We start from the raw sequence: 16,402 nt of genomic DNA, 5'->3' as shown, positions 1-16,402 counted from the left end.
CTTGTTATTTTTTTTTTCTTTTCTTTTCTATATTAACTGATACCATGTTTATGCGACATATCAACGAAGTCAAGATTGCCATGTCTCCATTCAACTCCTTATCGAAATCATCAAGGTAAACACAATTGAAACAATTGAACGGTATTCCATTTGTATTCGACTTGGTAGTAAGTCTCATTTATCTCACCTATTTTTTTTTTATGGTCTTCCATTCTGTTAATAGATTGTTATTAAGTCGAGTGAATACTAATGAAGCTAAGAAAGCCAATCCTACCATCAAGATTGTGACCACAGTATTAAATGATCCCAAGGCTCCTTCTCAAGTTGATATCGTATATCGTAAGTAAAATTTTATTATTATTATTATTTCTAACTTTATGAATAATTTTGATTTGACTCTATTTTATATATATATATATATAGGTGATGGCAACAAACTCTCAGTCAAGGCAGACCAAATGAATATTGATACTCTTATGCAAACTGTCAACAAACATGCAAAGAAATTGGAAGAAATCGATCAAGCCAATTCTTGGTAAAAAGAAATCACAAAAAAATCATGCCAAACATATCATCAAGCTCGATTCATCAACAACAACATTTCTATTGAAACCTTCCTTCCATTCATCTATCAAATGAACCTTATTATACATAATTTTTGACATCCCTCCCTTTCGACAAACACATATATACTCTCTATCATGTAACGTACTTCATCTAGAATACTAAGACATATCACTATATTTATTTGAATAGAATCCATCCTTTTTTTTTTACTGTAGATAAGAAATAAAAATAAGATATTTTGAACTATTTTTTATTATTATTATTATTTTGATGAGGATGATGTTGTTTATATAGGGTTTTATATTTATTGTTTGAATCTAATAAAGAATTCATTTGAGAAGAAGAAGGGAAAAAACAAAACAATAAGATTGTAAATAATGTGCAGATGTGATAAAAAGTGTTCAATGTAAAATAAAAAAGGGGAAACAATCATGGGAAATGACTATGACTACAACTAGAAGAGTAGGGTGGAAGGAAGAGAAGGGGAATATCCTATGATTGCATAATCATTCTTGAATAGCAACAACAAAAAAAAAGAAGTGAAAAGGTACAAAGGGAATAAAAAGCAGGAAAAAATAAACAATCGTGAAAAGGGGAGAAAATGCATTATAGGTAATGTTAAAAAAAAAAAAAAGAGAGAGAGAGAAGATAAAATATAAAAAAAGGAAGCACACAATACTATCATATATAATAAAAAAAATCTACTTATCTAATGTACGTCCGTTAATAATTTCTTTTCTAATATGAATTTTCCTTCCTTGTACTTGTTTTCATCATCATACGCCTTGACCTTTTTATAAAGGGGGAAGGGGGGAAATCATAAAGAAAGTGATTAAGTACTTTTTGTTATAAATCCTTTTTTTTTTTTTGAAAACTTACATAGGTCCAACCAAGTACCGTTTTACATTGACAACATGAAATATCTTGTACTACATGAACACCCGTCGTCATGCTTCGTTCTTCGGCTTCTCCAGCAATGATGTTCACCCTAAATACAAAGAATGTTACAAAAAAACATGTGTTTAGTCATCCATCCAAAACAAAATGTCTCATTTTTTTTTTTTTTTTTTTGTAAAACTTACACAAAATTGAATAGAAACGCCTGACCATGTTGACCTTGAAATCGCTATCATCACCATTATATCGTAAAAAAAAAAAAAATTAGATATTTAAAAGAGATTGGATCGCTTGTTTGATGATTAACTTACCCTTGATATGAGAGCATCCCCTGTTGATAAGTGTGTCTTACAATGATTGCAACCATAAATAATAGTACTGTTCAGATAAGTTCGATATTTGAGTCCCATAGCTTGTTGATGAGTAGAATGTTTTGTCTGTTGAGTTTGTCTGGTGTGTTTTGTATGTATGTATGTATGAGAAAGTGATATAAGTGGGAAGCGTTTGTTTTTTTTCTAGAACGAATGAGAATAAAGAATAAAGAATAAAGAATAAAGAATAGAGAATAGAGAATAATAGTAATAGTAAATAAGAGTAGAATTAGCGGTTGCTTTTTTGTTGTTGGATATATCCGTCTGTGTTCTTAGGACTAGAATGAAGTTAAGTTCATTGATGAGATATCGTTTCATTTTTTTTCATTATTATTATATTTTTATCTTACGTTTGGAGTTATTATTCTTCTTGAGCTATATCAGATAATCACTTTGGTTTGACAGTAAATGATAGATAATAGAGACAAAAAGTCATTGACTAACAGAAGAAGAACAAAGACGAATGTATGGAGCAACCCAATAAGAAAAAAAAAAAAAAGGAGGATAATAGAAAAACAAGATATATAAAAAAAAGGGATAGGCGACGAATATGTAAAAAGAAAAATATATATATATGAAAAGAAAAAAAAAAAAGAAACGAACGAGGAGAGAAAAAAAAAAAAGATTTTAAATTTTGGGGCAACCAGTAAATTTCCACTTCTTATCAGGTGGTTAGCATGTAAGAGAAAACCGAAAAGTTGCTTTATTTTCCACCAAAGCGCATTATGGTACAACCCAGCAGTCGCTGAGTCCAGATTTCGTCTCATACAATTATTTTCAAACTATGTTCGGAAAGTGAATTGAACCAATAGAGATCATACTGTTGAGAAAACATAAGAAAAACTATGAATGGGTAATACCAAATCAAGCCAATTTTTTTTTCTTTTTTACTTATTTCAAAATGAAACCAAATTCTTTTTTTTTTTTTTTTTTGTTTTCAGATAAGAATGTGACTAAAAGAAGAGTATCATCCATTCGTTTGTAAATAAATATAGGTGGATTTTTTATTATTATAAACTATAATAACAATATATATTAAACATCATATGCGAGGATGGTATTCAACCATTTTTCTACATCAGGCACTTCCATTCCTTTTCTAGCAGCATAATCTTGTACTTGATCTTTGTCAATCTTGCCTACAGCAAAGTATGTACTCTTTTCATGAGCAAAGTATAATCCACTAACACTGGCTGGAGGATTCATGGCCAAAGAATCTGTCAAAGTAATATCTGTTTGTTCAGCAATGTTGCCCAATTCCCACATCGTCTTCTTTTCTGTATGATCAGGTTGTAAAGGATATCCTGGTGCTGGTCGAATACCTTGATATCGAATGGCAAACAAATCTGCTGAAGATAATTGTTCATCCGTAGCATAACCCCATTCTTGTTTTCGTACATCTTCGTGTAATAATTCCGCAAATGCTTCTGCCAATCGATCCGCCAATGCTTTGACCATAATGGAAGAATAATCATCTTGATCATCTTCATATTGTTGTACCATTTCATCACATCCAAATCCAGTGCTCACCGCAAACATACCCACATAATCAGCTAATCCAGTTGATTTAGGAGCCACAAAGTCGGATAAACAGTAATAGGGTTCATCTGTTTCTTTTTCGGATTGTTGTCGTAACCCATAAAATTTAGTCAGAACTGTTTCTCTTGATTCATCTTGATAGATTTCAATATCATCATCCACAGCGTTCGCAGGATAAAATCCAACAATACCACGAGCACGGAGTAGCTTCTTGTCCACAATATTACGTAACATCACTTGAGCATCATCAAATAATCGTCGAGCTTCAGGTCCAACTGCCTCATCATCAAAGATCTTGGGATAACCTCGGTTGGGATATCGACCACGTAATTGGAACACTTGGAAGAAGGGATTCCAATCAATTCGATCCAGCAGTCTTGTCAATGGATAATCATCATATACCTTAGTACCCAAGAATGTAGGTTTGCCCACAGGAGGTGATGCTGTCCAATCGATTTGTAGTTTCTTCTCACGAGCTGCCGCCAAAGTCAATAATCGTTTTTCTTCCAATCCTTCATAGTATTCTTCACGGAGTTCATCATATTCTTCTCGAATATCATCAGCAAAATCTTCCTTGAGATCATCGTTCAACAAACTGGCTGCCACTGGTACACTACGAGATGCATCCAACACATATACCACTGGACTTGAATATTGAGGAGCAATCTTGACTGCCGTATGCATCTTACTTGTCGTAGCTCCACCGATAAGAATTGGAATCTTGAGACCAGCCTTTTGGAATTCTTTAGCCACAATCACCATTTCTTCCAATGAAGGTGTAATCAATCCAGATAAACCAACAATATCTGCCTTTTCTTCTATTGCTGTTTGAATAATTTTATCACATGGTACCATCACTCCCATATCAATCACACGGTAGTTGTTGCATCCAAGTACAACTCCACAAATGTTCTTGCCAATATCATGTACATCTCCCTTGACAGTAGCCATCACAATCGTTCCATTTCCTTTCACTTCAGTATTGCCATTAGCTTCCATATCTTGTTCTTTTTCAATTTTGATATATTCCACCAAATGAGCAACAGCTTTTTTCATCACACTAAAGAAAAAAAAAAAGGTAAATCAATTCGTTCTCCATTTATTTATTTATTTTTGATATTTACCGAGCAGATCGAATAACTTGAGGTAAGAACATTTTTCCTTTTCCAAAGAGATCACCAACAACATTCATACCAGCCATAAGTGGACCTTCAATCACATTGAGAGCACGAGGATATTTTTCCTTATCTTGACGAGCTTCTTCAGTATCTTCCAAAATAAACTTCATAATCCCTTTGACCAAAGCATGTGTAATACGATCCGTCACAGGCCATGTTCTCCATTCTTCTAAATCTTCATCTTTCTTGGCATCCTTGGAGTGGGCTTTGGCATATTCCAATAATTTTTCTGTCACTTCAGGATCACGATTCCATACAGCATCTTCACAAAGTGTCAACAAATCCTTGGGAATATCATCATAAACTGTCAAAAACCCGGCGTTCACAATGCCCATATCCATACCAGCCTTGACTGTGTGAAATAGAAATACAGAATGCATTGCTTCACGCACCTTGTCCATACCACGGAACGCAAATGATAAATTGGATACACCACCACTGATCTTGGCTCCTGGGAGATTTTTTTTGATTCCATAACATGCATTGATGAATTCCACAGCGTAATTATTATGTTCCTCTACGTTGCACAAATTAAAAAAGAATGAATTAAATGAAAATCAATTTTTTTTTCCTTTTTCTATTACCCATGCCAGTAGCGATTGTCAAAATATTGGGATCAAAAATAATATCATATGGATTGAAACTGAATAATAAGATTAGTCATTTTATATTTCTCTTCTTTTTTTTTTTTTCTTTCTTTCCTACCCCACTTTGTCCACCAAGATATTGTAAGATCGGGTACAAATTTCAAGTTTTCGATCAGCTTCAGCGGCTTGACCAATTTCATCAAACTAATCAAAAAAAAAAAAAATAAGAATCATATTGAAAAAAAAAAGATATAAATATCGCTTACAGCCATAACAACAACAGCAGCACCAAATCGTTTGATCAATTTTGCCTTTCTAACAAAATCATCTTCACCTTCCTTCAATGAGATTGAGTTGACAATACATTTCCCTTGAGCACATTTCAAACCAGCTTCAATAACGGCAAAATTGGAAGAATCAATCATCAAAGGTACACGAGCACAATCTGGATCTGAAGCAAGTAAATTCAAGAATCGAGTCATTGCCGCTTTACCATCCAAAAGACCTTCATCAAAATTGCAATCCACCACTTGTGCACCATTTTCGACTTGAGCACGAGCAATGGCAAGAGCTTCTTCATATTCACCTTTGAGAATATGTCGACAAAATTTTCTTGAACCAGCCACATTACATCGTTCACCAACATTGACAAATCCAGTGGTTTCATTTACTGTCAGTACTTCCAGACCAGAGAGGACCATGACATCACTATTTTTCTTAGGTTTCGGTCGAGGAGAGTATTTTCGACAGACATCAGCAACAGCCTATAGACACACACAAAAAAAAAAAAAAAAAAAAAAAAAAAAAAAAAAAAGAGTTTATCGTAATGGAATTTCATTTGTTATAAAACTGGATATATTTTCCTTCTTTTTTTTTTTTTTTTTTTTTTTTTTACCTTGATATGCTCAGGAGTAGTACCACAACATCCACCTACAATAGTCACTAAACCTTCTTTGGCAAAAGGTTCAACATTGATTGCCATTTGGGCAGGACTTTCATCATATTCACCCATCGCATTTGGTAAACCCTGTATATCAAATAATAATAATAATAATAAAAAAGATAAGAACATATGAGTTGAAAAGGTATCTAAAAACTTACAGCATTAGGATAACAAATAATATGAGCATCAGTGAATCTACTAATATTTTGAATAAAAGGTTTCATTTGAGGAGCACCAAGAGCACAATTGAGACCAAAGGCCATAGGTTCGGCATGACGAAGAGAGGTAACAAAAGCTTCACCAGTTTGACCGGATAAAGTACGACCACTTTGATCTACAATGGTACCAGAAATAAAGACAGGTACCTTGGGTCGTCTATAACAAAATATTAGTATCATTATATGTTGTTTTTTTGGCAACGATCAAAACTTACTTATCTTCTTCAAGGACAACATCAATAGCGTAAATAGCGGCTTTCGCGTTCAATGTATCGAAAATAGTTTCCACCAAAAGAATATCGGCCCCACCGTCAAGTAAACCACGAGTTTGTTCAGCATAAGCTTCAACCAGTTCATCAAATGTCACGTTACGATACGCGGGATTTTCAACAGAGGGAGAGATGGATGCTGTTCTATTAGTTGGACCAATGGCACCACAAACAAATCTTGGAATACCAGTTTCTTCCCATACCTATAAAATCACATACATAAAAAAAAATTACATATATGAGTCTATGTTAGATAAAGTTTCTTAAAGTATTTACGTCAAGACAAGCCCTTTTCGCTAGAGCAGCCCCTTCTTTATTCAAACGATAAGCATAATCCTCCAAAGCATAATCCAATTGAGCAATAGATGTTGAACTAAAAGTATTTGTTTCCACCATATCTGATCCAGCTTCCAAATATTGTCGATGAATGTTGTAAATAGCATCAGCTTTGGTTAGAGTTAAGAGATCATTGTTACCACGAAGGTCTTTGGCCCAGTGAGCAAATTCTTCACCTATAAAAGAGAAAAGTATTAATATTTATTTTTCCCCAAAGACACTATATCCTTTTTTTTTTTTTTTTTTGATACCAACTCGCCTCGAAAATCAGATTCTTGTAACTTGAGACGTTGTACCATAGTCCCCATTGCACCATCAAGGAACATGATTCTCTTTCCAAGTGTTTCTTCCAAGTAAGCAAATACATCTTAATGATAAAAGTTAATATATTAGTCAAATACAAATAATAATATTACTTATGGGTTTTTACCTATTTGTTCGGGCATATTTGGTTAATATAGGTAAAAAAAAAAGGGGGGGGAAGGGAATAAAGAAAGAAAGAATAAAAAAAAAGAAAAGGAAAAAAAAAAGACCCTAACTTGGTCAATCTTTCTTGATGACAGATTTCGCAAGTGACAGCCAATCAGATTCATTTTCTTATCAATCCATCACTTTACAATCAGAAGAAAACAATGGATAATGATTTTTTTTCGGAGGTGAAATAAGGTGTTATGCGCGCATGAAAATAAGACCATTAAGATACATTCCTTTAGAAATAAATGAAAATAATAGATTCTATCGTAAATTGGCATATAAATTGAAGAGCTTCAGAAAAAAAAAAAAAAAAAAAAAAAGTTGACAATATATGATAATTCTTGAGCAAGGGAATATATGTTATTTTTCATTTTCCGACAGAAATGCTTTTGAAACAAAAAGTGAACGGGAAATGGGTTTTTTTTTCATTCTTTTTCTTTTTTATTGCATTATTCTTATAATATATGGAAAATAAAAAGTTCGTGTTAGGTGAAAATTCAAAATCGTATCCACCATCTCCACCTTCTAATTATAAACGACATGAATCACAACCACTTCTCATAACAACAACATCACCTCCTTCACCTCCACATGTATTAGAAACAACTACAATCAATAGCAATCATACAAACAAACGAACTAATCATCATACAGTAAAAAGAAGAACAACTGGTATCAAGTTTATAAAACGTTCACCATCTATGGAAGATACCAAATCTACGCGCCGGTCGTTATCACAACAAGCAATACAACCTCTATGTCCAATACCAACTGTAACACTATCGTCATCATCGTCATCGTCATCTATATCATCCAACACTAGTAAACAAAGGAAATCATCCTCGATATCATCATCAAGAGTAAGTACACCTCCTTTTCTTGTTTCTACTACAACTGAATGCGCTAAACCTGTGGAACATATCATTCATGCCAATGCTGTATCTCCATCTTCTTCCAATGCCAAGTTGGAATTGACCAATACTTATTCTCGTGCTCTTCAAATCTCATCTACATCTTCATCACCTGGTCCTTCACTATTTTCCAAATCAACTCAGCAATCATCAACTCAACAACAACAACAACAACAGCAACAACAACAACAACAGCATCATCATCATCGCCTAATATCTCGTTTTATACAAACGGACAATACAAGCAATACCGATGACACGCTTTATCAACATGTGGAAAATGAATATTGTACCATCAATCAATATCAACGACCAATGTTAAATAGTCTTATCAGGTGTTTGACAAACAAGCAAGAAATTCATTCTATGCCAACATTATTATCATCACCAGTAACAAAAACTACTTCTTTCTCCTTATCACCAACAACTCCAACACTACAACCACCACCACCACCATCACCATCGTCACCATCATCAGCGACAGATCATCCATCGTATACTTTATCATCACCAATAGTATCACCCTCATCAGCCATGCGTATTGGATCAGATCAATGCCCTCATGCCGAACAACGTCAATTCATCCACAGAACCCATTTGAAAAGATTAGATCATTCTCTGAATCAACGTCTTTCTTTACCATCAGCAACTACATCATCACCATCGTCTTCCAATCATCATTCACCTTGGGTCACTTCTTTATGGGGTCGTGTTTGGCATGGTTTGGTCAAAACTTAGTTTCTCTTCTTTATTTTACCTAGTCTAGATCATCTTTTTTTTTTTTTACTCATTCCATTATATGTATACTTCCTTTGCATTTTTGTACATTTTTTATTATCTCTTGATCAATAAAAACCAGATCCGTCCATTTATTATGATCGAAAGTTCCAACATCATTATATTTCTTGTATATAATCTTGTTTATTGAATGATTGTATAGAATAAAATAATAATAATAAAAAAAAATGAGAAATCACATGTGACAAAAAAAAAAAATAAAGAGTGGTATGTAAAAATAAATTAAGAGGGGAAATTATACGTTATATTAAAAAGTAAAAGATTGGAGGAGGACACTAATTACAAAAAGAGAAAGAGAGAGCAGTATCATGAATAAAAAGATGGGAAAATGAAATGTAATAATAAACTAATGGTAGTAAATAAAAAAAAAATGAAAATGAAAAACGTGGGTAGGCGGTAGAATGCATATGCGATCATAAGAAACCTGATTCTTGTAATAATCGAGTAATCTTTTCATCTTCCCGTTCCCTTCAATAAAAAAAAAAAAAAAAAAAAAAAAAAAGTGAGTATCTTTCTTCATCATCATTCTATTTCCTTTTTTTTTTTTTTTTTTTTTTTTTACCTTGGTTCTAATTTCAAACTTTCATTGTAAAGTTGTTCTTCATCACGGGTACTTTGAAGATTGGTTTGAATAAATGCTTGAATTTCATCGACAGGAGTGAGTTGATAATAGGTAGATTGATATTGTTGAATTTCACGAATGACTTCTGCTGTTTTGGCACGTTTGGCAAAGTTGATCATATCCTTGGATGTCTTGAGATAATCAGCGTTCCCATCTTCAATAAAAGTCAGATCTTGCAAATAGATACCCAAGAAAGGAATACAGGGTGGATTGATGGAATGGATGATGGCACGGTATTCAGTAAAGTTGCGATTGGCACCCATCAATCGACGTATCTGTGATAATACTTGGTTCGTACGAGCACCTACCATTTCCCATGTTCGTTTCAATCGTCCCACCGCACTATTGTCAAACGCAGAGAGGATGGCCATACATGTGTTGAAGTTGTTGAGTTGTCGACATCGTTCAGCAATTTGCACCCAATGCTTGATCAGTGTCACCCTTTTCTTGACTTCAGATTGACTTAGGATTGCATCTGATACCCAAGATGTCACTTGATTACAATATTCAATCGATGCACGGATATTCACCGCTACATGTGCTTGATCTTCAGCAGCATCCTTGGACCATGCCTTGTTCAAACATTCAACCGGTCGAATAGAACTGTATAATTTGAAATCCATAATTGTCATTTGTCGGGCAAGTTCCAGAGCATCAATATCCATCAAACGGAATTTTTTACGATTACGCGGTAAGATCGGTACTGGTGGGGCTGTAGGTAAAGTCAACACCATTTTCTTCAATCCATCCCCAGTAGCTTCTTTTCGTTTCTTGATAAGTCGTTCCAATTGTTCTGCTGAGAATCGTAAAGTGCTTCGGATGGTTGTCGTTGTGAATTCCAGTAATTCATCCAAAATCATATGATCATCTTCGTTGTAATACTGTTCCAGCCAATTCTTCAATACATTGAACACCCGTAGTCGTATTAATTTCAGTTTCTTATTCCTCCAGATTTCTAGTTCTTGTTCCGTCAATCCCTCAGGAGGTGTACCTGTGTATCGTTTTTCCAGTAATTTGAGTAATTCCATGGATGAACAAAAGGATCGATATGTCAATAAGAATGTATTGATAAAGTTCATATCCAAATAATCATGTAAAGTGAGTCGTACAACTAACGCCATCAGAGTCCCTCCTTTCACCGAGCCTTCCATGTTGAACACAATTTCATTGGGTTTGTAGTCATACTGTAGGTACCAAGGTCGTTCTTCTTCCTTTGTTGCATCACCACCATTACCACTACCTCCACTATCCATCGAGACATTGGGAGGTCCACCTGCTACAGTTGGGTTTTGATCCATAACAGAAGGGGGAGTATGTGAAATTTGTTCTGGTACATCATCACCAAAGAATTTCTTGAGTTTTGCACTGGATTGTCGAGGATATTCAGGAGAAGTAGATGGTTTTCGTTGTAATGATGTAGATATATTGTCTTGGACGGATGTAGGTGAGACTGAAGTACCACTAGTGACGACGGGAGAACTGGTAGATGCTAATGCTCCAGTTGATGAAGGTCGAGCAGATGATGATGTTGCATCAGTTAGACCAGGTAGTGATTCTAATAATAATCCAGTAGCATTGCTGTTGTCGGTTTTGTCAAGTTTAGTTGGTGAATGAACTGGACTACCATTGTCTGTAGTTGGTGTCTTTGTTGTAAGTTGTCCAGTTCCAGGGGCGCTACCAAAACTACCAGAAGCCACTGCATCCGTATAATAGCTATCGTTATCCATTTCATCTTCTTCATTATTGTAATCAGTATGTGATGTATCTTCCACGCCAAATAGTGCTGAATCGGGCAAATCGTTGTTGAGATTCCGTTGTCGAATGCTGGGATCAAACACCAATTTGTCAACACAGTCGCAGATATCTTGAATAGTTTTCTTTGTTTCCATACCATCTTGTTCTGATACTTCCGCTGTTCCATTCAAAGGTACACTCTCATCCGTTAAAACCTGGAGCTTGCAAAAGAGATCACCTATTCCACGGTATAACTTTTGTCGTAATTCACCCAATTCAATCAGTTCAGGTGATTGAAATTCTGTAAAGTCAATTTCGTCGAATATATCCAAGAATTGCCCAGTTTGATTGCTGAAATTTCGAAATTGTGAGAATAAAAGTGCAGAGAGTGATGATCGTGGTGAATCCAATGCGATAGTAGTTTGTTTGGATGAAGCTTGCAATTGTTGTTTATATGTTACAATACTGTTGATCATCCCATCAATAGATTCCTGCATATTGTTTCCATAAGCTTCAACGCTTTCTGCTAGATCTGCATCAAGAGTGTATTTTGATTTATATCCAGTTGATGTTTCCGTCCATACATTCATGTTATTAATTGCTGTAGATGATCGTCGTTGTTTTTGTAACTGAGGCTCGATATGTTGTACAGGAACAGGTATAGATTCGCTAGTGCTGACAAAATTACGTGTGGCCAATAATAAATCATTGCTATCGGAAAGCATTCTGGAAATATTGTCGGTAGGATTGTGAACACAAGCGTGAGAGGATAGAATAAGCTTTGAAAGAGAAGCCATCATAGTACGGTGGTGAGCCCTAAGTACAGCATTGGTTCGAAGATAGACAGCGTCTTTGTCCACAGTCCCGGAAGCTAATAGCATGAATCGAATAGCGTCTACAATAGAGGATGTATAAGGTTCGAATGATTGAATGTTGGAATTTCGTACTGCAATATTGAGATTGTGAATAGCCAAAGCGATATGTATAGAAAGTTTTTTCCAAGTTAAAGGTTCATTGGGAGAAATAACGGATCCACGTCTGATAGTCATCTTGCGTGCTGGAGATCTTGGTTGTGGTTTTGGTAATTCTAAATTTCTTCTGTTTTGCCTTGGTGATCCATTCTGTGCCTAATAAAAGTATATTTGTGTAACTTGATCAATATATTTGCTTTCAGTAAAAGATAAACTCAAACTTACTGTAATTTCATTTGTATGATCCGTAATATCATTGATATCCCAAACCACTTCTTGTGTAGCCGTGTTATAATAACAATGACCACCCTGAGGTACAGGACGTTTGATCCATGGAGAAGGTAACTAGTAACAAAAAAAAAAAAAAAAAAAAAAAAAAAAAAGAATTTCATATATTAGTAAAAGAAAAAAAAAAGAAAAAGAAAAGAAAACATGTTACACGTTGTACCATGTTATTTCAAATTAAAAGTATAATGTATAATGTATTATATTATTACCTGAGGTGAATTTTCATCAATACCCATCCAGCCACTATTATTGTAATTATCACCAGGAGAGTTTTCCATAGAAGAAGAATCCATAGAATAAGATGGACCATTATTATCGTCAGAACCACTAGGTGAATCAACAAAAGAGAGAACATCGTCATTGGTTTCTAAATCTGACAGGGTATCGTTTTCTTCCAATAAAATAGGATCGGTAGAATTAATAGGAAGCATTTCGCCTGTACGTTGATTGTAATAGTAAGATGACGATCCGTCTTTCATTTTCTCCACTGTCCAGTTTGAAGAGGAGGAAGGTGCTGATGTGTCTGTTGTACTTTGTTCTAATTGATCGTCAAAAAGTAGAGTAGTACGACTTTGTTGAGAAGAAGGTCGAAAGGAATCGCCACCTTGAATATCAGTATCGGAGATCACTGAATGTTGCTTTTAGAGACACACACACAAAAGAAAAAAAAAAAAGAAAGAAAAAGAAAGGAAGAAAGAGAAGTGAGTAATATAGATATAGAAAAATAAAGATATCTTTCTCCGCACATACCATGGTTGCACCGGTAGGTTGACTAGCACCTTTGGATACTAAGGCACTATCGGTATAAACTTCAATGATTTCAACATAATTGCTAGGAAACCAGCCACGAACACCATTACATCTACCAACAAATATAAAATAAAAGAAAGAAAAAGAATTTAGAAGAAAGAAAAAAAAAAAAAGAGGACAAAGAAAAAGGGATTGACACTTACAAACCATCCCACCAACCAGAAGGAAGTTGAGCAAGAACATCGATAATATCCCCTTTGTCAAAGCTTACAGAAGAACCATCGTTCGCAGTATAAGGATAGAGAGCTTTTGCACGGCACAACAGCTTCAATTCAGCTGCCATGGTAATGCCTTTTAAATGAAAGAGAATAAAAAAGAATTAATTAAAAATAGGAGAAAGAATGGAGGAAGAAGGAAAAAATAAAAGATATATGATAGAAAGGAGTCAGGTGTATGGGAACAAAGGAAAAAAAAAAAATAACCTGTCTGATTTTTTTTTTTTTTTTTTTGGAGAAGCTGTGTTTCAAAACTTGCTAGGCTCGTGCATCATTTGCCCCACATGAAGATGTTTTCTGCCAATCACAAAAAGAACAATCACATTTCTATACAGATGAAATAGATAAAGTGTTTTTTCTTATTGAAAGAATATTTTTATACTATATTATTCCATTCTATACTATTTGCCTCTAATTCTATTCTATCTAATAATACTGATAAATCACGTTGTACACTGACAGTAGGAGCATTAATGACAATACGGAAGAAATCTGGTAAATCATTCAAAGGAGCATGATCAACTAGAAAACTACCAGAATGATTGATACGTTGTTGAATTAATTTAGTTACCACCGCCACCTTTTCTTGATAGAGACCATTCAATTTCCATTCATCCAATTTGTTCTTGATCGAGGAAGGAATATACCAAAAACAAACTTGTACAAAGGGACAAGGATCCTTAACCAAAACGAACCCAGGTCGTTGTCTAACCATATCCATAAATTCAGAAGCCGATGATAAAGCTCTATCAACACGTTTTCCTAATCCATTCTTTCCATAAAATTTCCAAGCCAAAAACACTTTGAGAGCATCTGGTCTTCTTCCACATCCAATAGTACCTGCACCGAGATCATAAGAATTACCATGGAATAAATAATCAGCTTTGAGTGAATTCGCTTGAGCAAATAATAAATGACCATTGTGAGGTGTTAATAACATGGAACATTGTAAAGGAACCCCTAATAACTTGTGTGGGTTCATTGTGAAGGAATCCACCTATTGAAAAGTAATTTAACTTTTTTGTTAGTTTCCTTTTTAGTCAAACCCCTAAATTTCTCATAATCTTCATTTTCTTTTTTTTTTTTTTTTTTTTTTTACCAATTCAGAACCATGAAACCAATCCTTTGTCTTGATCACTTGATCAGAAAAAACAGCAGAACCACCGAAAGAACCATCAGCATGACACCAACAATTGTATTTTTTTGCCAAGATCGCTATCTTATCTAAAGGATCAAAGGCTCCCTATATAAATAGAAAAGGTTGAATCTCATGATGATCTAGTTATTTTTTAAGCAATTCTTTTTTTCTTTTACCATCACTGTTGTACCAGATGTTGCATTGATAAAGAAAGGAGTTTCATTACGATTCAGAGATTCTTGTAACAATCGTTCTAATAGAAAAAAAAAATAATGATAAATGAATGGATTTCATAAAAAAAAAAAGTCAAGAGACTTTCTTCTTTTTTATAAATATATATATACTTGCCTAATTCATCCATCCGCATTCGTCCATATTCATCTGTTGGTACCTTGATCACACTTTCCATACCCAATCCCAAAACTTGAGCTGCCTTTTCAATACTGTAATGACTGTCAGTAGATGTAAATACTTTGAGTACACCATATTCTGCATTTGGAACATAGGGTCTAGGTAAATAACCTTTGGTTTTGATACTTGGATAAAGTCTATTTCGAGCTGTCACCATTGCCAATAGATTAGATGCTGAACCACCAGGACATAGTAAACCACCAGCATCCTAAATTAAAAAAAAAAATACATATATATATGAGTTATACAATATATATGTTATATATATTACTTACTTTTCCCATATTCAATAAACGAGCAGTTGCACGAGTCACTTCTACTTCCATGAGACTGAGTACAGGAGAGCAATGATAGACATGAGAATTGCTATTCAAAACTGCAAGTATTATCTCTGAGATAACACCAATAGGATTGGTTCCTGCGTAAAGTTTATCCATAAAGCGAGGATTCCATGTGTTCACACTGAATTTGAGAGTATCCTTGATAAGTTCAAAAGTATCTTTATATATCAATATGTTAATAGACTTTCCTTATCTTTAAAAAGAAAAAAAAAACATTTAAAAAAATTTACCTTCAATACCTGCCCCATTGTCTGGTAAAGTAAAATCCATTTGTTTGTAAAGTTCTTTAGGTGAATAATAATCTACCACAGCATTATCAGAATTTTGTCCTTCTTTGACATCTAAATTAAAAAAGAAGTGAAAGGGTGAAATAGGGAAAAAGAAAAGGAGAAAAAAAATTAGGAACAACTATCATTTCAAAAAAAAAAAAAATTGATTGGGCGCTTTGATTTTTTTTTTTTTTTGACTTACAATCTATCAATAACTTATGCAAGGATGAAAGCATGTGATCGAGCTCACTAGCATTATCAACATTATTTTGAGTTGCCACCATAATTGAAAAAGGGGATAATGAATGAATGAATGAAAAAAAAAGGAAGAAATTATCGCCACTTTTTCATTTAGAATTCCTTTCAACGGAGTTCATCGAATAAGCTGGAATCATCAAAATTAGATTAGGTAAGAGAATATATATATATATGAAAATAACGCAATACAGTACTTTGATATATCAAGTTGTACAAGGACGTCATAAATATCAAAAAAAAGAAAACAAATATAAATC

The 16,402-nt window shown here is 34.1% G+C and overlaps 7 protein-coding genes across 7 annotated transcripts; 2 read left to right on the top strand and 5 right to left on the bottom strand.

Annotated features, from left to right (window-relative positions):
• The first annotated feature begins 6 nt into the window (after positions 1-6).
• BX664DRAFT_329775 (uncharacterized protein) lies at positions 7-814 on the top strand. The gene is made up of 3 exons (XM_051544858.1): positions 7-115; positions 224-339; positions 424-814. Exons 1-3 carry the CDS (start codon positions 45-47, stop codon positions 537-539), a joined length of 303 nt encoding a protein of 100 aa, XP_051401915.1. The 5' UTR covers positions 7-44; the 3' UTR covers positions 540-814.
• Positions 802-1,694, bottom strand: BX664DRAFT_329773 (uncharacterized protein; the record flags this gene model as incomplete). Its single annotated transcript, XM_051544857.1, has 2 exons — positions 1,650-1,694; positions 802-1,555 (listed from the first exon to the last, which is right to left on the bottom strand). A coding segment is annotated over exon 2 (179 nt), but the record flags the coding sequence as incomplete, so codon positions are not given.
• On the bottom strand, positions 829-2,008 carry BX664DRAFT_108093 (Yippee/Mis18). Its single transcript, XM_051539689.1, has 4 exons — positions 1,776-2,008; positions 1,650-1,693; positions 1,447-1,555; positions 829-1,357 (listed from the first exon to the last, which is right to left on the bottom strand). Exons 1-4 carry the CDS (start codon positions 1,872-1,874, stop codon positions 1,277-1,279), a joined length of 333 nt encoding a protein of 110 aa, XP_051401913.1. The 5' UTR covers positions 1,875-2,008; the 3' UTR covers positions 829-1,276.
• An 803-nt stretch (positions 2,009-2,811) lies between these two features.
• BX664DRAFT_357907 (methionine synthase) lies at positions 2,812-7,394 on the bottom strand. The gene is made up of 11 exons (XM_051547992.1): positions 7,336-7,394; positions 7,165-7,272; positions 6,846-7,081; positions 6,516-6,772; positions 6,241-6,457; positions 6,035-6,166; positions 5,406-5,903; positions 5,258-5,343; positions 5,137-5,195; positions 4,499-5,069; positions 2,812-4,434 (listed from the first exon to the last, which is right to left on the bottom strand). The coding sequence occupies exons 1-11, from the start codon at positions 7,349-7,351 to the stop codon at positions 2,871-2,873; spliced, it is 3,744 nt and encodes a 1,247-aa protein (XP_051401912.1). The 5' UTR covers positions 7,352-7,394; the 3' UTR covers positions 2,812-2,870.
• Positions 7,395-7,748: 354 nt separating this feature from the next.
• On the top strand, positions 7,749-9,100 carry BX664DRAFT_329769 (uncharacterized protein). Its single transcript, XM_051544856.1, has one exon. It carries the CDS (start codon positions 7,844-7,846, stop codon positions 9,026-9,028), a length of 1,185 nt encoding a protein of 394 aa, XP_051401911.1. The 5' UTR covers positions 7,749-7,843; the 3' UTR covers positions 9,029-9,100.
• A 401-nt stretch (positions 9,101-9,501) lies between these two features.
• Positions 9,502-12,325, bottom strand: BX664DRAFT_261154 (ras guanine nucleotide exchange factor domain-containing protein; the record flags this gene model as incomplete). Its single annotated transcript, XM_051540667.1, has 4 exons — positions 9,502-9,556; positions 9,651-10,921; positions 11,012-11,340; positions 11,563-12,325. The coding sequence occupies 4 exons, from the start codon at positions 12,323-12,325 to the stop codon at positions 9,502-9,504; spliced, it is 2,418 nt and encodes an 805-aa protein (XP_051401910.1).
• A 1,703-nt stretch (positions 12,326-14,028) lies between these two features.
• BX664DRAFT_329764 (pyridoxal phosphate-dependent transferase) lies at positions 14,029-16,044 on the bottom strand. The gene is made up of 6 exons (XM_051544855.1): positions 15,849-16,044; positions 15,553-15,776; positions 15,215-15,485; positions 15,043-15,119; positions 14,828-14,971; positions 14,029-14,725 (listed from the first exon to the last, which is right to left on the bottom strand). Exons 1-6 carry the CDS (start codon positions 15,886-15,888, stop codon positions 14,105-14,107), a joined length of 1,377 nt encoding a protein of 458 aa, XP_051401909.1. The 5' UTR covers positions 15,889-16,044; the 3' UTR covers positions 14,029-14,104.
• Between the last annotated feature and the right edge of the window lie 358 nt (positions 16,045-16,402).

This window comes from Halteromyces radiatus (assembly GCF_025201355.1).
Source record: "Halteromyces radiatus strain CBS 162.75 chromosome Unknown BX664scaffold_3, whole genome shotgun sequence".
Classification (NCBI taxonomy): domain Eukaryota; kingdom Fungi; phylum Mucoromycota; class Mucoromycetes; order Mucorales; family Cunninghamellaceae; genus Halteromyces; species Halteromyces radiatus.
Note: the sequence above shows the minus strand (reverse complement) of the source record. Positions and strands in the feature narration are given on the sequence as shown.

Coding starts and splice junctions, on each gene's coding strand:
- BX664DRAFT_329775 (XM_051544858.1), top strand. CDS start 45: ATGTTTATGCGACATATCAACGAAGTCAAGATTGCCATGTCTCCATTC. Junction 116..223: donor TCCTTATCGAAATCATCAAG/GTAAACACAATT, acceptor TTCTGTTAATAG/ATTGTTATTAAGTCGAGTGA. Junction 340..423: donor TCAAGTTGATATCGTATATC/GTAAGTAAAATT, acceptor ATATATATATAG/GTGATGGCAACAAACTCTCA.
- BX664DRAFT_108093 (XM_051539689.1), bottom strand. CDS start 1,874: ATGGGACTCAAATATCGAACTTATCTGAACAGTACTATTATTTATGGT. Junction 1,556..1,649: donor GCGTTTCTATTCAATTTTGT/GTAAGTTTTACA, acceptor CTTTGTATTTAG/GGTGAACATCATTGCTGGAG. Junction 1,358..1,446: donor CGGTACTTGGTTGGACCTAT/GTAAGTTTTCAA, acceptor CTTTATAAAAAG/GTCAAGGCGTATGATGATGA.
- BX664DRAFT_329769 (XM_051544856.1), top strand. CDS start 7,844: ATGGAAAATAAAAAGTTCGTGTTAGGTGAAAATTCAAAATCGTATCCA.
- BX664DRAFT_329764 (XM_051544855.1), bottom strand. CDS start 15,888: ATGGATTTTACTTTACCAGACAATGGGGCAGGTATTGAAG. Junction 15,486..15,552: donor GTTTATTGAATATGGGAAAA/GTAAGTAATATA, acceptor TTTTTAATTTAG/GATGCTGGTGGTTTACTATG. Junction 15,120..15,214: donor AATGCGGATGGATGAATTAG/GCAAGTATATAT, acceptor TTTTTCTATTAG/AACGATTGTTACAAGAATCT.
- BX664DRAFT_357907 (XM_051547992.1), bottom strand. Junction 6,458..6,515: donor GTTGTCCTTGAAGAAGATAA/GTAAGTTTTGAT, acceptor ATTTTGTTATAG/ACGACCCAAGGTACCTGTCT. Junction 5,904..6,034: donor CTACTCCTGAGCATATCAAG/GTAAAAAAAAAA, acceptor GTGTGTCTATAG/GCTGTTGCTGATGTCTGTCG.